Source organism: Callospermophilus lateralis, chromosome 11, assembly GCF_048772815.1.
Source record: "Callospermophilus lateralis isolate mCalLat2 chromosome 11, mCalLat2.hap1, whole genome shotgun sequence".
Classification (NCBI taxonomy): Eukaryota; Metazoa; Chordata; class Mammalia; order Rodentia; family Sciuridae; genus Callospermophilus; species Callospermophilus lateralis.
The window spans coordinates 14,929,788-14,957,014 of record NC_135315.1 but is presented as its reverse complement, the minus strand read 5'-3'; the positions used below and the strand labels follow the sequence as shown (position 1 = coordinate 14,957,014).

The window sequence follows — 27,227 nt, the reverse complement described above, 5'->3', positions numbered from 1 at the left end:
AGGAAGAGAACTTAATACCAGAAGAGAAAAAAAGTGTCTGAGACATTTTCACTCTTCGAACTGTACATCAAAGTCCTTCCAGGGTGAAACCTGAATCCCCACAAGTAAAAGAATTATACTACAAATAAAGCTCAAAGATAGAGAGGCAGAAACTTAACATAATAAGCCAATAAAACACACAAACTTTCACAATAAGTCATCTTCATGCAACAGCCATGGTGCAAGAGCCTAGAAAATCACTTACTTTTCTCCGAGTGTCACCCGGAGGCTGCTCTGGAGTAAAGAAATTGATTGTTGGCATTTTGTTGTTTAGCAAAAGACACACCCACATTCAGAACAGCATTACTGCACTTAAGACTACAATTATTAATAGAATCCACTTAAGAGTCATTACAGCAAAACTGCCTGCAGCGCTACAAACACACACACAGAGTGAAAATGCTACAGCTAGACAGGATTTTAAACACGAATCTTCCACTCTTCAAAACTTGGCAACGCTACTACTCTATGGGTATTCTTTACTGGGTATGACTCAATTGCCACAGTTCTGTCATACATTTACTTGTCATCAGCACACAATGACTCTTTGAATTGGCTGGTTTCAGTCTTATACTAAACTAAAAAGTTATTTTCTTTTGGTTTCTTTCTTTCTTTCTTCTTCTTTTTTTCCTTTTCATGGTATTGAGAACCAAACCCAGGGTGTAGCACATGTTAGACAATTGCTCTACCACTATATCTGCACTCCAAAAATTAATTTTAAGTCAGAGATGGTTGGCTATTTCCTAGGAAGTATAGGGTCTAGAAAACAATGTTTGTTTTCAAAGTAAAAAGCCCTTTAATACAGAAGCACATGTATGAGGGGTAATTTCTGATTTTGATTCTACAAAGTTAGATATATTCTCTTTTCAATGCAAATAAAGCAAGGGCTTTTTATCACTCTGCTATTCAGTGAAAGTGAACAAATTATAGGACAACTGAAATAATTTTCTGCTTTTTTTTTTTAATTTTTTAATATTTATTTTTTAGTTTTCGGTGGACACAACATCTTTATTTTATTTTTATGTGGTGCTGAGGATCAAACCCAGCACCCCGCGCATGCCAGGCGAGCACCCCACCGCTTGAGCCACATCCCCAGTCCAATTTTCTGCTTTTCAATTAGACAAATTCTGTACGTGTTTTTGATTTTTCCCATTTCATACAAGTGAAAAAAAAATCATTCAGTGGGAGCTAGGATGACAGCTTAGTGGTAGAGGGCTTGCCTAGCATGCATGATCTCCTGGGTTCGATCACCAGCTTGGGGAAAACAATCATTAAAGGTTTTGAACTACAAAGTACTCAGATAATATACAATGCCATTATCTTAAATTATACAGTTTTAAATATCTTAAACAAAATCAGAGGAATAAGTCTAGTCACCAAGAAAAATGCTTCTCATAAGATATATTAGAGCATCTAACTATATTACTAGACATTGCATTAGATATCAGTTTTCTGGTATACAGACAACAGAAAGAGTTGCTTAAGTCAGAGTGTCCAAGGTAAAAAGCCAGGTGAATGGATTAAAATAAATCTAATTCAACCTTCCAGAGTAGAAGGCAAATTTGAGATTGTATGAGATTTGGTAATACAGAATTCATCAGGCTATAAGAAAAACCTTTTCCTATTCCTTAGATCAGAAACTAAGGCATAGTCAAAAGACAGCAAGAGCTCCAATACTCAAGACACTAAATACCAAACTCATTCATTTAAGACACTATACTAGAATATTGTAACTAATTTATTGTAAATTACACTTGCAAACTGATTTTCATTAATGTCAACGTTAACTTTTATTTATTTTTATTTTGGGGGGGATGTGCTGGGTATTGAACCCAGGGGGTGCTCTACCACTAAGCTATTTTCCTCAGCCCCTTTTTATTTTTTACTTTGAGACAGGGTGTCACTAAATTGCTGAGGCTGGCCTTGAACTTGGGATCCATCTGCCTCAGCCTCTGCAAGTCACTGGTATTACAGGTAAGCACCACAACATCTGGCCTAATGTTTACTTTTATCTTTATTTATTTATTTTAAATATTTTTTTAGTTGTAGATGGACACAATATCTTTATTTTATTTGTTTATTTTTATGTGGTGCCAGGGACTGAACCCAGCGCTTCACACATTCTGGGCCCAAACCCCGGCCCCCAATGTTTACTTTTAAACAATTTTATAACCATTAATTATTGGAAGAAAATGAGAATCGGACCAGAATGTAATGTTTTTTTTTTTTTTTTCATTAATCTTTCCTTTACTGTGTAGCTAATTTCTACTCTTTGTAACTCACACACAAAAAAGAACTTATCATCTTCTAAATTCTCATTTGTCTGAAACAACACTTTGAGTTTCACAAATAATACTATTTCAGAATTTCTTTGAGATGCCTTATGAAAAATTAATAGGTACCACCTAGTAACAAACAAGTTTCAATTTCCAATTTAGCCTATTTGGGTGTAATGTGAACCAATGCACTCAATCTGACAACCTGTTTCTTTTGCTATTAGAACCTAAGAGACTATCTTGATATTCACACATAAAAAATGGGGCTCTACTACTATTATTTTTATAGAAAGCAATTTTTTTTTGCCCTAAATTAAAATCATCATTGCACAGAAGGCTCATATAGCACAAATGGCCAAAGAATCATGCCTCAGTCTATTAAACCTCAAAGTTGCAAATGTACTTTACTTCTGAAATCTACATTTAGGATAGTTGATATTTTTGCCCTGATAGATTTTCTCTAATACTCTTAAGTCTCATAATTTCTATCACACACACAAAAAAAATGCCTCAACTAAATGGATCAGTAAAACCAGAACTTTTATGTTATTGCTACCTTTGTTGTGAACCATCATTTTATTTTTAGAATCTTCAATGGTATAGAATTTTAAACACTTTTTTTTTTTCTTTTAAGAATTTGTACTTCAGGGGCTGGGGATATAGCTCAGTTGGCAGAGTGCTTGCCTTGCATGCACAAGGCCCTGGGTTCAATCCCCAACACCATAAATAAATAAATAAATAAAGTGTACTTCAATAGGACAAACACTTAGGAAAAAACTTATCTGCCTTTAAGTAAATACTGTACTGGCTTTCTAACAATCAAGACAGGTCAAGGACAATTGTCAGACTAGACCTCAAATCTTTGGGAAGTAATACACTCAAAAAGGAGCTAAATAAATCTAACACTTGCACTGAGAATTGCTAATTTATATATAAACTGATCTAATCAATTAAAGAATAGTGATGTTTATCCTGAAGTGATGGCTAAGTGTCATACCGTACTTACCTCCAAATAGTTCCAAATCTCTTAAGCCCTCAACAATGAACTTTTCCGAGACCCACCGCTAAAGAGGAAAACCCCAAAGAGAATTAGTATTTCTTCCAAGCCAGAACAAATTAGCTATCAGCCTTTAGAAAGACAAACAAAACCACAACTACAAAACAACAACAACAACCACCAGAATCATGCAGTATAGTAGGATACATTTCTATAGAAGTTTTGAAAGAATCTTGAAATCAGCTAAAAACAATAGACTAATTCCTTTCTCAATTCCTCTTTACCTAATATTAGGTAAAAGGTCAACTAATCCTAAAATCTGAGAGATGATAAATATATATTACTACTAATGAAATATGCCTTTGTCTTTCCTATATGTAAAAACTACATTTTCTTCCATCTTATTCATTCTATAACTATCTATTTACAGATGACTTGAATCATTAATGCCAATCTGAAAAGTGTTACTGGAATCAAACATAGAAAACAAAAATGAAACAATAACTCTTCACAAGCCTCCATTAGTTTGCAAAGGAAACACAGTAAGTTGCATATTCTTTTATCCACTGGGGTTTCTACCATTTTCCCAAGGACCAAACTAGCAGGATCACTCTACGGTTTGCTTAACTGGCCCACTTCAAGTGAGTATTAGATTTCCATCATACTGATCAGTGGTTTCACTTGGTTAAAATGGAGAAGTAGTTCGTATTTAAAAGCAATGGAATTAAAGATTGTATTTCACTTAAAGACTAGTGTTAAAGTTTGGCATAGAAGCATTCTTTCCACTGAGCAGAGTTTAGGCTAAGGAGAGAGATACTTTTTCTTCTTAATTAACACCAATGTTTGGTTTTTACAAAAATAAATTATTCTTATATACATAAACATAAAAGAAAAAGAGCTAGACTTGGTGGTACACCTCTATAATACCAGTGACTCTGGAAGCTGAGGCAGGATCACAAGTTTGAGGTCAGCCTCAGTAATTTACTAAGACCCTGTCTCAAAGTAAAAAATAAAAAGGGTTTGGGGAATGTAGAGTACCCCTGGGTTCAATTCCCATTACTGGGAAAAAAAAAAGATTAACTAACATTCTGAAATAAGTTAAATAATATGGATTGTGAAACTATAAAATTATTCTTTGTCCTTCTCTAAATCATTTTTTCAATTTAAAAAATAACACCATAAATAAATTTAATATAAATAGAACTTATATGCACTATACTACAAAATATAATTTGTTTTAATAATAGAAAGTAAAATCATGTCTCATACCATTTATACACTGTTAAATTTTTTAGATAATTACTACTGTATTCAGAAGTTAAGTACTTAATAATAAACAAAAGAGGATACTCTTGAGGAATTATGAGAGCTTCTAAAGACTGAAATTCAATATTTGTTTTTGAACCTATTAGTCTAGAAAGTTTTAAGGTATAGTAAGGTTTTCATGTGGACTTTTAAAGTCTTCAGTTAATAATAATGATTATACTTATAAAAAAGAGTCCCAGTAATTGCAATTTGATACTTATTTATTTTTTTGAGATGGAGTCTATGTGTTGTCCAGGTTGAAATCAAGAGTTCAAAAAATCCTCCTGCCTCAGCCACCCAAGTAGCTGGGATTATTATGAATCACCACACCTGGCTATAATTTGATACTAATTTTAAAAACACATTAACCCATAAAAAAAAAAAAACAGGAAAAGATAGATCGTTAACAGTATCTACACTGAAAAACAGTATCTACTTTAAGTCATTTAGCTTATAAGTGATATTTATTCATAAATATGACACTATCTTCCTTCTTTTTTTGGTACCAGGGGTTAAACTCAGGGACACTCAACCACTCAGCCACATCCCCAGCCCTATTTTGTATTTTATTTAGAGACAGGGTCTCACTGAGTTGCTTAGTTCTTGGATTTGCCAAGGCTGGCTTTGAACTCACTATCCTCCTGCCTCAACCTCCTGAGCCACTGGGATTATAGGTGTGTGCCACCACATCCAGCTCACACTTTCTTATTTTTTTCCCATTAGACAGGCTGGCAATACATACTGTATCTCTTGCCTGCAAGTTCTTCTCTCAGGAGTAAAGATTGCAACATCTACCTTGCTTCCTACATTCCTCACTTCTGCATGATTCTGAGCATCACACAAAAAACCCACCTATGACATCTGCCAAAATACTTTACTTTTTAAACAAGAAAACTAGTAAAGTCAGAAAAATGGAAACACTCACCCTAATTCTCTCTGGTTTACTTACAAGAAAAGACATGAGTTCTTAATATGTAGATCTATTTTCAAAAACTTAAACCTAAAAGGAAAACAGAAATAGGTTGAGTTAGTCAAATATCCTTTCATAGAAATATCTTTTGAGGGGCTGGGATTGTAGCTCAGCGATAAAGCACTCGCTTAGCATGTGCAAGGCCCTGGGTTCGATCCTCAACACCACATAAAAAATAAAATAAAAAGACAAAAAAAAAAAAAAAGAAATATCTTTTGATTAACAAAAACTTACACTAGATCTATAAGTTGCAAGCTTCTAAGTATTTGTTTAGAGAAATTTTGAGTGACAATAAACTTGGATATACTTTGGTCAAGTACATCTTGAAACTCTAAAATTTCTTTCTTTCTTTTCTTCTTTTTTTTAATACTGAGGACTGAACACAGGGGTACTTTACCAATGAGCTACATTCCCAGTCCTTTTTATTTTTTATTTTGAGATAGGGTTTTGCTAAGTTGCTCAGGCTGGCCTAGAACTTGCAATCCTCTGCCTCAGACTCCCAAATCACTGGGATTATAGTCCTACGCCATCATGCCTGGCTGAAATTCTGCAGTTGCTATGATTTTTAATTTTTTTTTTTCTCTAATTTTTAAATTTCTCTTGACCCAATCTCCCACTTACCTGTTTCCACAAGGAATTACCTTCAATTCTTTTGGCTATTTATTTTCTTTTTATCACCACCTTAAATAATGTCTATATGACTATGACTTATCCGTCTTAGACATTAACCTACTAACTTCTTATCATGGTAGATGAAAACTAAGTTCTATTCACCTTCCTCAACCCTACTTACTGCCCTCAATCTCCCAACATCGTTCTAATATAATTTTTTACTAAATTAACGATTCATAGTCAAAAGTTTCCAAGAAGTTTTGCTCTTTCTTGAATGTATCTTCTCCCCACTATCCCATCTTATTTGATCTGTCAGTCATAGTTTAAAAATTTATATCCAGAATGGCTAAAAACATAATGCACCATGACCAAGCAGGGTTTATCTCAGGAAAGAAAGACTGATTTAACATTCAAAATGAATAAATGAACCAGGCACAGCGGCTATGCCTGTTAATTCCAGTGGCTCAGGAGGCTGAGACAGGTCAGCCTCAGTAACTTAGTGAAAACCTATCTCAAAATTTAAAAAAGGGCTGGGGATGTAGCTCAGTGGTAGAATACCCCTGGATTTGATCCCCAAAACAACAACAATTAAAAAAAAACTCAAGAATTAATATATAAAAAAGTAGGTTTTTAGTTGCTGATAAAGAAAGAATAATTTTAAGGAATTAAAAAAAATAGTTAGCCAGTGCAGTAACGCATACCTATAATCCCAGTAATTTGGGGGGCTGAGGCAGGAGAATTACAAGTTCAAGGCCAGACTGGGCAACTTAGTGATCCCCTGTCTTAAAAATAATTAAATTAAATTAAATCTTAAAAGGTCGGGGATGTTGGCCTCGGGTTATGGCTCAGTGATAGAGCACTTGCCTAGCACTGTAAGGCCCTGGGTTTGATTCTCAGCACCGCATATAAATAAATAAAATAAAGGTCTATTGACAACTAAAAAAATAAAATAAAATAAAATGGGGGAGGTGGGGATGTAGTTCAGTGGTAGAATCCCCTGAGTTCAAGCCCCAGTGCTGCCAAAAATAAATAAATAAAATAGTAATTTAATTTTACCTTATTAACTAAGTAAATGAGAAAAAAATACAATCATCTCAATAGATTTAGAAAAAGCATCTGACAAAATTCAACAACAATTCACAATTTTAAAAAAATTTCATTTCAAGCCTGGCATCATGGTACATACCTCTCATTCCAGCTACTTGGGAGGCTAAGGCAGAAGAACCATAAGTTCAAGAGACCTTCTCTCAAAAAAAGATAAAGAAAGAGCTGGGGGTGCAGCTCAGTGGTAAAACACTTGCCTACCATGTGTGAGGCCCTGGGTACAAGGCCCAATACTGTAAATAAATAAATAAATAGATAGATAGATAGATAGATAGCAGGATCAATCCACTTGACCTTGAGTGGCAAGGTTAACACAATGGAACTATAGTGAAGAATACTACTTGGTTCTTTAGTGAACAATGCTTAAAAAATTGTAATAATTCATTATTAGCTTTCAAGTTTTAGAATGCAACGACAAAGCATGATGCTTAATTATGGTTATAGAACAGAATTGGAATGTCTTTGAGTTTGATAATATGAAGGGAAAGTTTGGTTGACAGAGATGTAAGATAAAAGGGGAAGAGAGTAAGAGGAATGACTAGCGAAGCTAACATACTTCTTTCCAAGGAGACCACTGCTTTTATTAGCTCATTGTACCATTATCTTTAAAACTGCATGCATGCGTTTTCTTTGATACAGTTAATATATACACACACACACACACACACACACACACACACACACACCTGAGATGGCTGAGAGAAGCTCTACCTAAGGACTAAGAGTATACGTTACATAAATGTTAAAGGACTTTCCTAGTTCATTTCTACAAATAAACTTTGTATAACATTAAAATCATTATGCTGAGCCAGGCATGATGTATACAACTATAATCCCAGCATCAGATGGCAAATTAAAGGCCATCCTGAGCAATTTAGAGACACTGTCTCAAAATTTAAAAACGGCGGGGGATGTAACTCAGTAAAAGAGCATTCCTGGGATCAATCTCTAGTGCAAACACATGCACGCGCACATGTTAGTTAACACCATAAAACATGAGCAAAGGGGCTGGGGATGTGGCTCAAGTGGTAGCGCGCTCGCCTGGCATGCGTGCGGCCCGGGTTCGATTCTCAGCACCACGTACAAACAAGGATGTTGTGTCCCCCGATAACTAAAGGGTAAATATCAAAAAGTTCTCTCTCTCTCCTCTCTCACTCTCTCTTTGAAAAAAAAAAAAAACATGAGCAAAGCAATATTCCTAGTGAACAGATACAGAAATAGCTTCCTTTCTTTAGCAATATTACTACTGGACAGACACAGAAACAGTTCTGTTTATTCTGCAGTGCTGGAGATTGAATACAAGGCCTCACACATGCTAGGCAAGCATTTTACCATTAAGCTATACCCATCCCAGAAATAACTTCATTACTTAAAAGCAGATTTAAATGATATTTAAAAGATTCTACTGGTATTCAAGGCTATGAATATCCTGAAGAAAAGTGAAAAGGAGGCCTGTCTTGACCAGCATGACTAAATCCTATACACTTTCCACAAACTGTCTCTAAGTATTAGCACTAGAATAATGTGATATTTACATTAAGAGCACTAATAGAAAGAATAACTATTATGGAGAAGCTTGTACACTTAGACTGGGTGTGGCACCTCTAGCTAATCTTAAAGACACAGAGTGTATGCTGAGGACGGGACTCAAAGGATAACCACACAGTTTCATCATCCTTAAATGTGTACATCCTCTGACGGGCCCTGGTGCCTGGCCTTAGCAACACAAAAAGATATGACATGACACTTTCCTGGAAAGTAAGGAGCTTATAAATTAGTGATAGAAACAAATAGCAGGACAGGGAAATGTATAAGTAGAAATTAGCAATGGGTAATTTCTTAGAGAGTTCAGCAAAGAGGAAGAATGCTATCAACTGTAGTGAACCCGGAACGTCAAACAGGACTTCAAAAAAGTGGGAATTCTGCTACACATGACTGTCATTCCATCTACTAGGAGGCTGAGGCAAGAGGACCCCTAATTCAGGGCCAGCCTGAGCAACTTAGTAAAACTGTTTCAAAAATAAAGTTTAAAAAAGCTGGGCATGGTGGCACATGCCTGTAATCCCAGTGGTTTGGAAAGTTGAGGCAAGAGGATGGTGAGTTCAAAGCCAGCCTCAACAAAATAGAGGCATTAAGCCACTTAGTGAGAGACTGTCTCTAAATAAAATACAAAATATACTGAGGATGTGGCTCAATGGTCGAGTGCCCCTGAGTTCAATCCCCAATAATAAATAAAATAAAAAGGCCTGGGGATGTAGCTTAGTGGTAAGGCACTCCCAGGTTCAATCCCCAGTACTGGAAAGGAAAAGAGAATGAATAAACATGGGAATTCCAAGCCAGAACTAGCATAAGCTCCTGATTTATTTAATGCTTATGTTGTCCTGTCTATAGGTGTGTGTCTTCTAGTTTCTACAATAGTGCCTGCCATACTGCAAACACCTTGCATGTACTCTCCAATTAACGTGAGGGCAGTTACAGAAGCAGAATTCCACATATATGAGGACAATCTATAGACCTTCAATGCATGCTGGAGTATGGATTTTATTCAGCAGGCAGTAGGAAGCAACTGTAGGTTTTGAACAGAAAGATGACAAACACACAACAGTGGTATAAAACAGTGTCTCTCAAACTTTACTGTGTATGCAAATCATATGGGGGTTTTACTAAAATGCAAATTTTGTTTCAGAATGAGGCCTGCCAGTTCTAACCTGCTCCCAGGTGGTAGTAATGCTGATATGTGCATCATCACATTAACTAACATTTGAGAAATCTTGTTTCAAAAAACATTCTAAAGAATGTTCTGCACAAGAATGGGGAAGGGGAGAGGTAAAAATAACTCAGAGAAGCCAGTGTGGTGGTACAACACTGTAATCCCAGTGACTCTAGAGGGAGAGGTAGGAAGACTGTAAATTCAAAACCAGCCTGGGCAAACTCAGCAAAACCCTAAGCAACTTAGCGAGACCCTGTCTCAAAAAAAAAAAAAGGGTGAGGGGAGGGCTGGGAATGTAGCTCAGTGGTAAACCACTGGGTTTAATCCCCAGTACCAAAAAAGAGGGAGAAAAAGAGAGAGATGAGCCAGGTGCAGTGACTTGTCAGTAACCCTAGCTATGCAGGAGGCTGAGACAAGAAGGATCACAAAATTGAGGCCAGCCTAGACAACTTAGCAAGACCTTGGCTCAAAATATAAACAGAAGGACTGGGGTGTAGCTCAGAGACCTCTGGGTTCAATCCACAGTATTGCTCCCACCTCAAAAAAAAAAAAAAAAAAAAAAAAAAACCAAGAAAGAAAAGAGAGATGAACAGGGAAGAATAAAGAAATTATAAAGTAATTTAGAAAGGACACCATCATTTAGCCCATTCCCTACACTTTGGAGAATATGTTTTACAAGATCCTGGATACATGGTTATCTAATCTCTATGTGAAAACTTGCCATGTCAGAGACTTAGCACCTTATCAGGGAGCCCATCCTACCTATAGACAACTGATCATTCCAATTTTTTTTTTTTTCTTTTTGAGTGTGCACCCAAGTGATTGGGAAAGAAATAGTGTTTCAATGACAGGAATAGAAAAGTTCAGAGTAGAAGTAGTTTGGGTGTAGGGTTGGGGTTGTGGTTCAGTGGTAGAGTGCTCGCCTAGCATGCATGAGGCACTGGGTTCCAACCACAGCACCACATAAAAGCAAAATAACATGTCCACCTAAAAACTAAAGATACATAAATAAATAAATTTTTTTTTTTAAAAAGTAGTTTGGGTGTAAAGATGAATTCAAGTTCTTATTTTTGAGGGGTGGAAGAGGTACCAGGGATTGAACTCAGGGGCACTCAACAACTTAGCCACATCCTCAGCCCTATTTTGTATTTTATTTAGAGACAGGGATTCACAGAGTTGCTTGGCACCTTGCTAAATTGCTGAACTGGCTTTGAACTCAAGATCCTCCTGCCTCAGCCTCCTGAACCACTGGGATTATAGGCGTGTACCACTGCATCGGGCTGAATTCATGTTCTTAAATCATACTGAGGTTAAACAGATAGATATATATTACAGGAATAAATAGGTTGCAGTATTCACTTAGAAAAATAGGACGGATGATTGAAAGGTTAGAGATGACTTCATGGACTTAGGGGGTCAGCAGCTGAAGCTGTGAGAGTGACTGAAATTCACCAAAGGAGAAAATAATCAGAGAAAAGCAGAAGAATGGGAAACAAGAATTGAGAAGGAACACTTTTAGGGTAAGGCCCTTGAAAAGAAAGAAATGAAGCCCAAAGGAAATGCTTGAGATATCCTACTTCCCCTATGGGACCACCTCCTGTCCCCAATCTGGCTAACTTTGTCCTGTCCCTCTGTACTCACTTCAGGTATCCTATGCTATAGGAAGTAGCAAACATTTATAGCAAACTTACTATGTACCAGGCACTAAATGTTTTGCAGACATCAGCTCACATTAAATATTACCTTGCTGCATTTTATAGTTTGGGAAATTAAGGTTCAGGAAAACTTTAGTTCAAAGTCACAAAGCCAAATGATAAAGGACTAATGAAATCTGTTCCAAAGCTTGTGATGTTAAAAATCACAGTGAGAGCAAAACCTAGGCTGAAGCTCAAGACTGGGTGTGCAAAGATAAAATGACATCAACTGATTAGCAAAAAGTGACTGACCAGCTACCAAATGGTACAGAAAAAAAATTTTTTTTTAGTTGTCAGTGGACCTTTATTTAATTAATTTATTTATGTATTATATGTCGTGCTGAGGACTGAACCCAGTGCCTCACAATGCTAGGCAATGCTCTACCACAGAGCCATAGTCCCAGCCCCAGAAAGAATTTATTTACTGATTATTTTTTCCCTTATTCTCTATTTTTGTCACTGGTTCTGAAACTTCCTCCATATCTGAGATCACAAAACACTGAATTTGAGCCAGGAAACTGGGTTAAAGAGTGTGCAACAGGCCAGGTGCTATGGCACACGCCTGTAATCCCAGAGGTTGGGGAGGCTGAGGCAGGGGAATAGCAAGTTCAAAGCCAGCCTCAGAAATGGGGGAGGCGCTAAGCAACTCAGTGAGACCCTGTCTCTAAATAAAATACAAAATATGGCTGGGGATGTGGCTCAGTGGTTGAGTGCCTCTGAGTTCAATCCTGGTACAAAAAAAGAAAAAAAAAAAGTGTGTAACAGATTTGACCAATTCAGCAGAGTAATTAATATGTGAATTAATAAGCTCCTGACATAAAGCAGATATCAAATTTGATTTCTCCATCAACTTTCTGGTAAAAGTCTTTGGTGTATCTAGAAAGTATAATCAGTCCTTGAAGAGAAATGTCTGACCCAGGTGTGGTTGCACACACCTACAATCCAGCTACTGTGGAAGTTGAGGAGGCCAGCCTCCTCAGCAACTTAACAAGACCTTCTCTTAAAATGAAAAAAAAAAAAAAAGAAGAAGAAGAAGACTTGGGATACATGTCAATGGCAGAGTGCCCTGGGTACCAAATTCCAAGTACGAAAAAAGAAAAGAATAAGAAAAAAAATGTGTACACATTGGAAGACGGTTCTACTTCAACATATCGCCTTAAGAAGACCAACTCCAACGGCTTTTCCTGTATGTGTGTGTGGGGAGGGTCAAATTAAAATATATATGCTAGGATCTTTGCAAAAGCTGGGCGTACAGGTTAGTTCCCTATTTCCTGAAAATTAAGAACAATTTTATTTAACCTATCCCCTGCCCTTCTGCTCATCCCCCCGACCCCCGGTCCCCACCTCCGACCTCAAAACTACTGTGGATGTTTAAAATATTCTTTAAAAAAGTAAAAAGAAGCCGGGCACAGTGGGCACGCCTGTAATCCCATTGGCTTGGGAGGCAGAGACCGGAGGACTGCGAGTTCAAATCCAGCCTCAGCAATTTAGCGAGACCCTGTCTCTAAATAAAATACAAAAAAGGGCTGGGGATGTGGCTTAGTGGTAAAGTGCCCCTGGGTTCAATCCCTGGTACCCCCCAAAACCAAGACCAAACCAAGTAAAAAATTAAAAGGACAATGATCATCTCTCTTAGTTTTGGCCGATTCAGGGAGCCGTCCGGATCTTGTGTCCTTAATGGGGGCTTGACTCGCTGCCTGACCTGCCTCGGAAGAGATTCTGGTGTGGGACGGAGCACCAGGATCTGCTGCTACTTTGCAGAACAAAAATGAGCAGGACAAAAATGATATCTGGCCTTATGTTCCCCACCTGGAACCCGTGGTGGAGAGGTAAATGGGAAGGGAAGGCGGGAGTTCGCTTCTCCTAATCCGCAACTCCGCTCCGGCGTCTCCCGGTCGGGCCCAAGCCTATTCTGCTCTCGGGCAGCGGCCCCACATTTCGGGAACCCAGGACGCGGGTTAAAAGGGGACGGCGGAAGGCGAGGGAGAGCAGGGATGGCCACTTTGGCCAAGGCCCGCCCCTGAGGAGATGGAATCGGTATCTGGGCGAGAAGGACTGGCCCGGGAAGCGCACCAGGCGGCCCCGCCACCCAGTACCTGGTCCTGGAGTTACAGCACAGTCCCGACTCGGTCTCAGCTCCGCCTCCTCAGTTTTGTGGCCGCGCCGCCGCCAGGCCGGTTGTTGGGAGGGAGACACGCAACGTGCCATGCGCAGTCGAGGGACCCGGGGAGGCCGGTCGAGCTCCGCCCCGCCCCCGGCGGGTGGGGAAGCTCCGCCCCGGCCTGGCCCGGCCCTAGTTGAGTAGGCGGGACGCTCCGCCCCTCCCCGGAAGTAGCGCACCGCCCTTTTACGGAAGCTCCGCCCCAGCGCGCGTTAGTGGGAATCACTGCCTGCTTGCCTTGGTTTCCGCTGGTACTGTGATCTCCTAAGAGCTGTAGCTCCGAAGTCTGTTCCTAGGTTCCCTGTTGCCCCTTACCGCGCAGTGCCTGAGGGTATTCCGTTAGGAGGAGGGTCTGTTTCCCCAAGTGTGTGAAATCAAAGACATACCTGGTTATTTGTGCGACCTACAGGATCCGAAAAGACCCCGGCCCCCAGGCTTTGCTCCCGCAGAAAGGGAAGTAGGGTTGTTTCTATAATGGAGGGTCAAGGGGACTAGAGGAGGGCAAACCAATTCTGGTTGCTGAATGGCTACTTTGAGGATTCCCCCCACCCTGAAATCATTCTGTCATTAGGACTTTACGTGGAAAGACACGTCTAACACTTTTCTTCAAAGACATCTCAATTGCCTCACTTTGGCTTCCAGAGGAACTAAGGGAACTGTAAAGAGGAAACTCACTCTTTCTCTGTGCTCCAGAGGAAAAAATAGCTCAACTAATGAGAACTACCTCCCACCACCATCACCACCACCCCCTTCTGGGTCTTTCTGTTCCTGAATCCTTCCTCAAACCACAACTCCGAGATATATCTGGTTTGTGGAAAGCTATAATAAGAACCATGCCTGGTGGTATTTGGTAATGCCTGAGGCAAGAGGATCAAAAGGTCGAGGCCAACGTCGACAACTTAGTGAGACCCTGTCCTAAAATTCATTAAAAGGGTTGGGCTCAGTGGTAGAGCGCCCCTGGATTTTCAACCCCCAGTACCACAAACAAACAAAAACCCTATGACAGCATTTGCCATGATGGGGAAGCTACCCCAAACCAAGGTGTACAAGACTCTAGAAATTAAGCAATCATGGGATAGAACAAGACTTCCTCTTGTGAGGCTAGGTTTTTAGTGACTTGCTCAGTTCACTGAGGGGTGACTTTTAAATAAAATTTAAAATTTGATTAAACCCATTAGGTGAATTTAAAGAGGACAGTTTGGTTTTGGTACCAGGCATTGAGCCCAGGATCACTTAACCACTGAGCCATGTCCCCATCCCTCCCTCCTTTTTTAAAACAGACAGGGCCTTGTTAAGTTGCTGAGGGTGGCTTTGAACTCTCAATCCTCCTGCTTCAGCCTCCCAAATCGCTGGAATTATAGGCCTGTACTACCATGCCTGGCTGAGTTCAGATATTTTTAAAAGATAAAGTTAGCAAAAAAAAAAAAAAGTATGCAATAAAGATAATATCTATTTAAAAGTGGTGTAGTAGTAGCCAGGGTGATGGTGCCTGCCTGTAATCCCAGCTACTGGAAGACTGAAGTTGGGAGGATGGTTTGAGCCTATGAGTTAGAGACCAGCCTAATGGTAACATGTCAAGGCCCCCCTCTCAGGAAAAAAAAAAAAAAAAAGTGATATTGTAGCATGGGCACAAAGTTCTCCCATCAGGGGGAAAAAAATTTAACTTTCTTCTGAAATTATTCTCAATTCATGTAGATGAGAAGACAGCATTCAACTTGTACAAATACAATGATATACCACATACATGGCACACACATGTTGCTTCAGTGATTTGGGAGGCTGAGGCAGAAGGATTACAAGTTTGAAGCCAATCTTGGCAACTTAGTGAGACCCTGCCTCAAAATAAAAACTAAAACCAGATGTGGTGGTATGTGCCTGTAATCCCAGCAGCTCAGGAGACTGAGGCAGGAGGATCATGAGTTCAAAGTTAGCCTCAGGAACTTATTGAGGTCCTAAGACCCTGTCTCTAAATAAAATATAAAAAAGAGCTGGGGATGTGGCTCAATGGTTAAGTGCCCCCGAGTTCAATCCCTTGTACCAAAATAAATACAAAATAAAAAGGGCCGAGGCTGTAGCTCAGTGGTTCAGAGGTAGGTGCCCGTGCCAACACATATACAGACACAGATATCACACTATCTTCCTTACATAATGAAAAAAAAAATCTTTTTTTTTTTTTTGAGACAGGGCCTTGCTAAGTTGCTAAGGCCGACCTCAAATTTGCAATCCTCCTGCCTCAGCATCACTGAATTGCTGGGATCACAGGTATGTGCCACCACATCTAGCTGTAATGAAATCTTTTGCTGACTACCAAACACCAGAAACTGGGAAATACTTTTGGCTGTTCTGTTTTAGCAGTTTATAATAGAATTCACTCCTGTGGGTATAGCTTTTCTCCCTTTTATATTCTTTCTTATCATTCAAAATGAGTGGAAGGGACTGGGATATAGGTCAGTGGAAGAGTGGCTGACTGAGTTCAATCCCCAATGGGATTGGAAAAAAAAAAAAAAAAGAGTGGAGGCAGAAGAGTAACAAAAAGAGAACTTGGTGGGGCTGGGGATATAGTTCAGTTGGTAGAGTGCTTGCCTTGTACTCTACCTTAGTTTAAGCCCCAGCACCACAAAAAATAAAACAAAATATATGGGGCTGGGGCTCAGCAGTAGAGTGCCCACCTAGCATGTGCGAGGTCCTGGGTTCGACCCTCAGCACTACATAAAAAAAAATAATAATAAAATAAATAAATAAATAAATAAATGTATAAAAACAAACAAACAAAAAAGAGAACTTGGGAGCTGGGGTTGTGGATCAGAGGTAGAGCGCCCGCCTAGCATGCATGAGGCACTGGTTTTTGGTTTTTTAAAAAAAATATTTATTTATTTATGTATCTTTAATTTTAGGTGGATATATTAGTTTGTTTTTACGTGGTGTGAGGATCGAACCCAGTGCCTCATGCGTGCTAGGCGAGCACTCTACCACTGAGCCACCATCCCAGCTCGAGGCACTGGGTTTGATCCTCAGCACCAAATAAAATTAAAAAAAGACATTGTGTCTACCTATAACTAAAAAATAAATTTAAAAAAAGAGAACTTGGGAAGTTAATACAGTATTTCACTCCTCTCCACCAAATCCAACAGATCCTTATACAACAATAATCTTCACATTGCTAATTTCTACTAGATGGGTAGAACGAGAATATCAGTGTTTTTCTTTGGTGTAGGTTCCATGTAAAGAGGTCTACATCTGGGGCTTGACAGTGAGAAGTTTCCTATTAATAGAGAAAGAGAATCACAAAGGATTCCTCTCTTCCCCCCAAAATACCCTATCAATTTTGGCAGATCAATTCAGAGAACTCTGAAAGGATCTCCTTGGTTTCCACTGGGAGAGAGAAAAACAAGTAAAGCTAAACTGAAATCACTTGGAAAAGAAGTCTTAGAGGATACCATTTCTTTAAGACTTGTGGTGTTCCATCTGGAGGTGTTGGAGTTATTAGAAGGTGGGGCCTACTGGAAGTAAAGTTAGGGCATTGGGGGAGTGTCCTTGAATGGGACTGCTTTTCTTTGCTTCCTGGTCACTATGAAGTGAGCAGCTTCACTCCACTGTCCACTCCCTTCCATGTTTTGCCTCACCATAGGCCCAAAGTGACAAGGATAAGCAAGCATGGACTGAAATCTCTCAAACCATAAGCCAAAATAAATCTTTCCTCCTTTAAGCTGGCTATTTCAGGTATGTCATAGCTACAGAAAGCTAACACAGAGACTGCAGGAAGGAACACACTAGTACATGGGCTGGGCCCAGAGACACAAGTCTGTAATACCAGTGACTTGGGAAGGTGAGTCAGGAGGATTGCAAGTTTGAGGCTACACTTGGCAACTGTCAAAAGGGCTGGGCATGTAGTGGCCTTCAATCCCCAATAACAAAAACTTAAAAATTAAAATTAATAAAGGCTGGGGATATAGCACTGGTAGAATATTTCTGGGTTCAATCCCTAATACCCCCCACAAAACAAACAAAAACAAGAGGGAGCTCTAAGAATATAAAACACTTTAAAAGGGGTAAATGAACAACAAAAGGAATATTCCAAGATCAATACTTTTAAAGGAAAAGCATTTCAGTGCTGACTTTCACTGATCAGAAAAAACTTTCCTATGGGTGTATACTCTTGTAAGAGAACTCTAGAAAAGTCAAGGCTCACTCTTGAGATTTTGTCAATCAGTTTAATATATGTTCATAGGTAGTTCATTATGAATGCTTAAATTACAAAATTAGCTGCCATGGTCCAAAAGTGTGGGACTTTAAGAAAGCTTATATTATTAAAAGATAGCTAAGCATATCAACTTTGATTTCTAAAATGTACTTTAAAGGATTGTAGTACAATGCTAGTTCTAGAATTATATAGCACTAAATTAAATTTGTGTTATTTTTGTCATTTTAATAACTTAAATTCACAAACTGTTAAAAAATATTACATCTGCATCTCCCAGTTTACACATTTCTGTATTAACCTAGAGAAAACCCATGTGAAAAGTTCCCATGCAGTTACAAAGGCAGCGGTACATGCTGTTTTCACAGCAACTCATTGTTATTGCCCCAGAACAGATCTACACATAAAGCATCAACAAAAATCCCTCCTCCCACACCCACCAAAACACCCAACCCTTTCCCATCCCCAGCAAAAACTACCTGGTGCCAGCAGTGACTTAAAAAATGCTTTCTTAGTAGGAAGCATTTATAAAATGCAGAGATCTGAACAAGCCAAATGCTTGTACAGATAGATGGGCCTCTCCCACCAGAGTTTCTTCCTCAAGAGGCAGAAAGAACTCTCAATAGTTTAGGAAGGCTCAGTTTTTTAAGTATTATTTATGCATGTTTTTGGCTATTTGAAAGGACATTCCCAGCCCCAACTGTAGAAGAGAAAAAGCAGAGGGAGAAGCAAAGGTACACAGCCATAACACAGCAGAGCTTCTCCATGAACATCCAATAGGTGGCATTAATCAAGAAGAAAAATATTTGTGACTTCACATAGACCAATGATCTGATTGCTGATCTGATCTGGATGTAGCAATTAATTTTTCATGCACTTGGTACTCAAGAAAATAATATAAAACCTTTGAAAATAAAGCATTCACATTGTCATTAGCTTATAGTATCAGATAAGGAGAAAACCATGCTCATGTACTACCTACCTCTAGAATTTTCCATGTATGCATCAGTATCCTAACACCTACAGATTTCCTATAATACTGCTATCAGCACCTCCCACCTATAAAACATACTGCATTATGTACTGAGTTTCCTGAAATTTCATCACCACATCTAATGTTCTAAATTTTACTTTTTCACAAGTTCAATGTACACACAGAAGAAAACATCAAGCAATGTTTATTGTGCAATTCCAGTAGTTATTTGTGGAATCTTGGTTTAGAGTCAGGTTCCATAGCTATTCCATCTGCTTAGTTTAAACAAAAAGCAACAACCTAATTATTTACCTGTAAATTTCATAATATTTCTTCAAACTTTAAAATATTAAAAGCATTGATGATTCATGTTATAATTTAAAAAATATTTGAAAACTACATTTTATATATCATTTCTTTTATAAAATAATCAAAATAATTTGATTATCTGGAAGAAAATTACTGAAATAGAGCCCTTTCAATGTATCTACAACCTCTGTAAAACTCCAAACCAAGAGCAGAATAGATGATGAAATAAGGATTTCTCAGCACAGAGAGTATCTGAACTTTAAAGTGAGAAAACGACTGGTGTTTTTTTACGTTTCCTATGAACTCAGAGATTATAGGTGGAATTAGGACTCGGATCTCTGGGATGATGTTACATGGCTTTCACTTTGATTTGTTTCATTTTCATTTGCTTCTTCTCCAATTTCTTCTGTTCACGCCTCAATGCAGCTTCCTAAGACAGGAAGGAGAGAAAGAAAGAACCCAAACTTAGTTCTAAGCACATTAAAAAAAAAAAAAAAAAAAAAGCAAAAGCAAAAACTTAGGCCTGTTGCACAAATAACATTCTAGAAGAGAGTTAACTCTTGATAGTATAACAAATTGTTTCAAAGAGTGATTTGTAAATTCCTGGTCTGGGAACTATTGACTGTGTTAGGTTCCCCCACAAATAATAGAGAACTACCCACCAATACTGCAGTAAGTGAGAATGTTTATTAATCCATAGGTGTCCTATCATCTAAGTAGTTGAAAAACTGAAATATCAATATTAATGCCACTTTAATGGAAACACATTCTGAGTTTGGGTTCACAAAGGAGGAAAGAACTCCCCCTCCCCTACTCTGCCTACTGTGAGGGCCTAGTAGCAAACAGCTACAGCATATATGTCAAAAGCTATATTATTCTGGGACAGTTATATAAAGTAGTCAGACATTCTCCCAACATCCTCTTCCCACACTCTCAATCTCTCTCTCCACCACCATCAAATCTTTCCCCAGCATTATCCATCCCTACTTTTCATATTACGTATTATACCCACATGTACATCTGCATCTCCCAAGATACTAGAATATAGTATCATGATTTAAAAACATATTTATGTTAATATATTTAAGTGACATCTTATGCCAAGACCAATACATGTGAAAAATGCTCACCTTCAATAATTAAAAAATTGTAAAGCAAGAAACCATTTCTTATCAGATTTACAACTTCAAACAACTGATAATGTTTTTTCATAAAAGATGTGAGTGAAGAGATTTCATACAATGTTAAAAGTGTAAATAGATACAACTTCTTATAAGCAATATCCATTAAAAGTATTTTTCATAAACAGGTGTATACATGCATACCTACATATTTATATATTTTTTATTTTCTGAAACAATCTTAGAAGAAATATATATTCACATGTATGTACATACATACAGATATCTCCCAGGACTCTTTTCCTTAAGAAATAAAAAAGCTCATATGTGGGAAGATATTACCTTTTTGAAAGACTTGTATTTATAAGCTGATTTACTTAAGAAAAGATAATATATACACTTAGCATATGAATGGATATATAAACAAAGGAAAAACTATATAAACAGTGTTAACCTTTAATAGTGTTTATAGTGATTACCTTTAGGGATAGGGGGTGTTTGAGGGATTATTATATTATTTTTATATGGTAATTTTAACTTCTATGTATATTTTTCTCATTAAATATATAAGAAAACAAAACAAACAAAAAGCATCCTAGCAGTGGCAGGGAGGTCTAGCTCATTTCTATGAATGAGCCATTCAAGTCAGAAACTGGCCACAGTGGCACATTCTTTTTTTTGGTACTGAGGATTGAGCACACAAGCCACATCCCTACCCCTTTTTTATATTTTATTTAGAAACAGGATCTCACTGAGTTGCTTAGGGCCTTGCTAAGTTGCTGAGGCTGGCATTGAACTCACGATCTTCCTGCCTCAGCTCCCCTAGCTGCTGGGATTACAGGCATGCTCCACTGTGACTGGCCAATGGGCACATGCTTCTTTTTAAAAAAATTTTTTTTAGTTGTCAATGGACCTTTATTTTATTTATTTACATGTGGTGCTAAGACTCAAACCCAATGCCTCACACATGCTAGGCAAGTGCTCTACCACTGAGCCCCAGCACCAGCACATGCTTTTAATCCAGTTACTTAGGAGGCTGAGGCAGGAGAATAGCATGTTCAAGGTTATCCTTGCCAAGTTCAAGGCTAGCCTCAGCAACTCAATGAGACCCTATCTCAAAATAAAACATTATAGGTGCGGCCAATTTGGAAAGCAGTATGAAGATTTCTTGGAAAGCTCGGAATGGAACCACCATTTGACCCAGCTATTCCCCTACTCGGTGTATTCCGTAAAGACCTAATTAAAGCACACTATAGGGACACTGCTACATCCATGTTCATAGCAGCACAATTCACAATAGCAAGACTGTGGAATCAACCTAGATGCCCTTCAATAGACGAATGGATGAAGAAAATGTGGCATTTATACACAATGGAGTATTACTCTGCATTAAAAAATGACAAAATCATAGAATTTGCAGGGAAATGGATGGCATTAGAGCAGATTATGCTAAGTGAAGCTAGCTAATCCCTTAAAAACAAATGCCAAATGTCTTCTTTGATATAAGGAGAGTAATTAAGAACAGAGTAGGGACGAAGAGCATGAGAAGAAGATTAACATTAAACAGGGATGAGAGGTGGGAGGAAAAGGGAGAAAGAAGGGAAATTGCATGGAAATGGAAGGAGACCCTCAGGGGTATACAAAATTACATACAAGAGGAAGTGAGGGGAAAGGGGGAAAATATAAGGGGGAGAAATGAATTACAGTAGAGGGGGTAGAGAGAGAAGAGGGGAGGGGAGGGGAGGAGGGGGGATAGTAGAGGATAGGAAAGGCAGCAGAATACAACAGACACTAGTATGGCAATATGTAAATCAATGGATGTGCAACTGATGTGATTCTGCAATCTGTATACGGGGTAAAAATGGGAGTTCATATCCCACTTGAATCAAAGTGTGAAATATGATGTATCAAGAACTATGTAATGTTTTGAACAACCAACAATAAAAATTAATTTAAAAAATAAAAATAAAAAAATAAAACATTATAAAGGGTGTCGTAGTTTAATGGAAAAGCACCACATACCAATAAATAAGTAAAATTTAAAAATTCATCAACAACTTGCTGGGAGCCATCAGCCAAGTAGGTATGACAAATTCCTTGCCAGCTTACTCCCATGCTGTCTAGTGGAAGGACTTCTGAAAGGTGACCTTGCTCAAGGACCAGGGCAGGATCCGTGTTTAGGGTGTTCCCCCTTTAGAATAGGGCGTATCCTGCTGCTGAGTTCCTCTTGAGTGCTTAGGGTCAGACAGTATATTTTGGGAGACAGAAGCCCAGGAGTAGTGGATTTGGGCAGAGAGTGATTTTGGGAGAAGTGGATTTGAGCAGAGAACGTGGATTCCCCCAGAACGTGTTTGTAGATGGCCGGTGTGAGTTCGGGAATAAAGAATTACTGTTTGAATCTACAAGCTGTGTGGTGGCTCGTGATTTGTGCCCAGCCAGAGACTGCGGCAACAACTAATAAAATTATTTAAAGAAAAATAAAGCAGTGGTTCTAAAAAAAAAAAAAAAAAAAAAACCCAAATGGTTTACATTCACAAGAAGCTTACAATCTAACTCAAGTTCTGGGTCTCCTTTTTCCTTTAACCCACTTTAGATTCGAATAGAAAGAACAGAACTTCCTTTTTCATATAAAAATGAAAGGCATTACCTCTTAATGATTCCTGTATAGATTTTTTATGTGTATACATTGAAGAGTCATTTCATTTATAAAGAAGACTGCATAAACATAGCTAAATTTTTAGGGGGAAATGCCCATCAGCTAACCCAAACCAAACCAAATGAAGCATGATGAAATCCAGGCACAGTGGCTTATGCCTGTAATCCCAGTGGTTTGGGAGGCCAAGGCAGGAGGACTGCAAGTTCAAAGCCAGCCTCAGCACTCAGCAAACTAAGCAATTTAGTAGGACCTGTCTCAAAATTCTAAAAGGCTGACAATGTGGTTCAGTGATTAAGTGCCCCTGGGTTTGATCCCCAGTACCAAAAAGAAAAAAGAAAAAAAGAAAAAGAAACACAATGAGAGAGATGCAGGCAGAGTTATATCCTGGGCACTTCAGTTATCCTTGCCAAGTTAACACCTCACTGGCAACTGCAGTGCACACAGAAGCTCACATTTTTCTGGGCAACATGTGCCTTTTGCTCTGAAAGATTTTCTTCAATCTTCAAGATTATTCTCATTTAAATTCACAATTTCCAGGACTTTGTTCTCTTCTTTTTTAACCAGATGTGTAAGTTTTAGTGCTGCATTAGGGCATCTTATTTCATAAAATTATCAGAACATGCTTATATTTAAATAACACACTAGAGCCTAAGAAGCTTACATTTGAGATAATAACTTGAAAAATACACACAAAAGTATTAGAATTCTCTGATTCTATGATCAAATCTTAAACTTTATATAGCAACTTCATTTAGTGCTATTAATAATCCTAATTTCTGGGGCTGGAGTTGTGACTCAGTGGTAGAGTGCTTGCCCAGCATGTGTGAAGTACTGAGTTCGAGTATCAGTACCGCATATAAATAAATGAATAAAATAAAGGTCCATCAACATCTAAAAAAAATTTTAAAACAACCATGAAAAAAACTAAACTTTTAGCTTATGTACATTCCAATATAGAATTACCTGACCAGTCAGTGTGGTACAAACAGGAATCCTTATAATAAAAATCTTAGTATTGCCCCAGTGATACGGTATGTCTGTCTTACCTCCAGTCTGCGTTGTTTCTCAGGATCTTCTTCATTCATGATGCGCTCCTTCTCTGCTCTTTTCTTTTCTTCACGCCGGGACTGTGCAGCTTCCTGTCTCTGTACGTGTGTTAGTTTCAAGAAGTTCTCTTCTACTCGTGCACGGTTCTTATCTGCTTTTTGTTTGCCCTTTCCCAAAAAGACAAAGTCTTTCATAAGAAATCCATCTCTATGCCACAAAAGTAAAATTTCACTCAGAATTCTTGCATTAAACTATTTCCATCTGGCACTTTCAAATCATCTAGCAAAAATTCAATCACTGAAATCATTGACAGCTGCTCCCTCTAGAGTCCTACCCAGAAAAAAATAAATAAATAATTAAAGGTATCATTTGTAATAAAGGCTTTGGGTCTTACTTCTCTGTTGAGTCGAAACTTTTTGGCTTTATCAATAGAATAAATCACCATGTTCATCAAGGGTAGCAAAGCCTCCATATCCTTTGGGTAAGTGTTACCTGATCCAGGCACTGGAAAACAAAGTCAGTTTTCTATTGAGTTAATGGCAGCATTAATACCTGAGTCACCAAAAAAAATTTTTTTAATGTTAATAGACTCCTTTCTCCAAGTTTTCTAGCAGAAAATTAAAATATACAAAATGTGATCTTCTTGAAACTCAGAAATCAATCAAATCAGGCATGAGGTTATTAGTTTTAATGTAATTTTACATCTGTCAGTTGCAAAAGAACTATATCTCCTTAAGGTCATCTCATAGAAAACCAAGACAGGACCCAGAACACTTACCATTAAATGTAAACAATAGTGTCCTCTTAGTGTCAGGCAGCTTTAAAGGCTGACCTTCCCTGTCATAAAAGAAAAGTCTTTTAAGACACAACATAAGAAAGACATTTTCCATGTTTACAAGTCATCTGATTCATTTAGACAGATACCTGCAAATAATCAGCACAGTAAGTGCCTTGGCATCCCCAAGTCAAATATAATTTCTGGGCCTGAAGGAGACTTAAGGTCATCTGGTCTACTTGGCTATCTGATGAATGCATTCCCAAGTGACCTTTATCTTTCAATTTGAATACTTCCAGTGGTGATGTCCCCTGCAAGCAGGATATATTCCATCTCATCTGGGGAGTCAGAAATGAATCTACATTTAAGTATGAGGTCCATATTTTATATGACACTCGTAGTTTTGTGGGTTTTTTTTTTTCCAGTATTAAGGATTAAACCCAAAGACACTCTACCACTCTGCTAAATCCCCAGTCTTTAAAAAAAAAAAAAAAAAAAAATTTAAAAATAATTTGGAGACAGGGTCTTGCTAAATTGTCAAAGGTGGCCTGGAATTTGTGATCCTTTGGCCTCAGCCTCCCAAGTACCTGGTATTACAGGTTTGTGCCACCCTGCCTGTCTTATTTATTTTGATGAATTATATTTTATTTCCAACTTCTATGCTATCTTCCCACAATAAAGCATCTTACTTGAGTTAGCCTCTGAAGAAATTTAGAGATAATCTACTATAACATATAATTGGCCCTCCATACCTACGGGTTCTATAAAATATTTGGGAAAAGAATCTCATCTGTAATAAACATGTATTGTGCAAACTTTTTTTTCTTGTCATCATTCCCAAAGCAACAGCTATTTACACTGTAATAGGTATTATTAAGCAATCTACAGTTTAAAGTACATGGGAGGATATGCATAGGTTATATGCAAAGAGTACGGCATTTTTATGTAAAGAACTTGAGCATCCTTCAATTTTGGTATCTGAGGGGAGTCCTGGAATCAATCCCCTGTGGATGTGGAAGGAAGACTATATAATTTAGTTCTGTCCTTGAAGATTCATTCATAGTCTTTGACTGCCAATCATCCCCCATTTCTACAATTCAAAATGCTTGATAAATATTCGAATGTGATATTTTGTCCCTGGTGTTGCAAGGCAAGGATGATACAATACCATCTAGAGGGATATAATCTGAATAATCCCACTTACAACTAAAATCCAGAATGAGTATTTTGTTGTTATTGTTTACATGCTGGGGAGTAAACCCAGGGCCCCCAGATACCTTTATTTATTTACTTGGTACTGATGATTGAACTTAGTGGTATTTTATCACTGAGCTACAACCTCAGTCCTTTTGATCTTTTGGGAGAGGGTCTTCCTAAATTACTGAGGCTGGCCTCAAACTTGTGATCCTCCTGCCTCGGCCTCCCCAGTCACTGGGATGATAGCCTTGTAATTTTACTCAACTCCATAGCCCATCAGAGTAGTGTGCAACTGAAAATTTAGATTGGAACCAGTTCTACATGACAAGGAAACTTAAGAATGCCCTCCTGAGACAGGCTGTGAATTTAAGAATGAATCCAAGCCCTGAATATGTACACCTGGACAATATTACTATAAAGCTAAAAACCTGATTGGGAATAACTGATAATATACTTGGAGAAGATACAATAATCACCTGTTTAAAGAAGGAAGCCAGAAAAGGCTATAAATGACAAAATACATAGATTTGTAATCAAACAAAAGTCAAACATCATAGACAGATTAATATCATAAAATTTTGGAAAAATGCTGGGTGTGGTGGTGCTACTTGGGAAGATGAGGAAAGAGGACTGCGAGTTGGAGGCCACCCTGGGCAATTTAGTAAGACCCTGTTTCAAAAATTAAAAACCAGGCATGGTGCTACATGTCTACAATCTCAGCGAATGGGAGGTTTGAAAGATTCCTAAGTTTATAGCCAACCCTGGCAACTTAGCAAGAGACTATCCCAAAAATAAAAAATAAAAATAAAAAGCCTTTTTATAAAAAATAAAAAAACCGGGCTGGGGATGTGGCTCAAGCGGTAGCGAGCTTGCCTGGCATGCGTGCCGCCGGGGTTCAATCCTCAGCACCACATACAAACAAAGATGTTGTGTCCGCAGAAAACTAAAAATAAATAAATAAATAAATAAACAAACAAACAAACCTGGGGGGGCCGGGGTTGTGGCTCAGTGGTAGAGCTTGAGAGCTTGCCTAACATGCGTGGGGCACTGGGTTCGAACAAATAAAATAGAGGTATTAAAAAA

General features: G+C 38.2%; 2 protein-coding genes across 7 annotated transcripts in view; both read right to left on the bottom strand.

Annotated features, from left to right (window-relative positions):
• The window catches only part of Strada (STE20 related adaptor alpha), a 32,812-nt gene extending 18,904 nt beyond the window's left edge, over positions 1 to 13,908 (bottom strand). For 2 of the 6 annotated variants that reach the window (XM_076869271.1, XM_076869276.1), the window contains exons 1-4: positions 13,804 to 13,908; positions 5,543 to 5,617; positions 3,322 to 3,379; positions 245 to 273 (exon numbers count right to left, since the gene is read on the bottom strand). In XM_076869271.1, the coding sequence (XP_076725386.1) occupies positions 245 to 273; positions 3,322 to 3,379; positions 5,543 to 5,578 (123 nt within the window). In that variant the 5' untranslated portion in view covers positions 5,579 to 5,617; positions 13,804 to 13,908. Of the gene's footprint in view, positions 1 to 244; positions 274 to 3,321; positions 3,380 to 5,542; positions 5,618 to 13,803 lie in introns of those variants that run through there. The other 4 variants (XM_076869272.1, XM_076869273.1, XM_076869274.1 and 1 more) reach the window with 4 other exon arrangements.
• A 4,151-nt stretch (positions 13,909 to 18,059) lies between these two features.
• The window catches only part of Ccdc47 (coiled-coil domain containing 47), a 28,287-nt gene continuing 19,119 nt past the window's right edge, over positions 18,060 to 27,227 (bottom strand). The window contains exons 10-13 of the mRNA XM_076870246.2: positions 24,951 to 25,009; positions 24,567 to 24,676; positions 24,172 to 24,339; positions 18,060 to 19,778 (exon numbers count right to left, since the gene is read on the bottom strand). Coding sequence (XP_076726361.1) covers positions 19,698 to 19,778; positions 24,172 to 24,339; positions 24,567 to 24,676; positions 24,951 to 25,009 — 418 coding nt within the window. The 3' untranslated portion in view covers positions 18,060 to 19,697. The remainder of the gene's footprint in view (positions 19,779 to 24,171; positions 24,340 to 24,566; positions 24,677 to 24,950; positions 25,010 to 27,227) is intronic.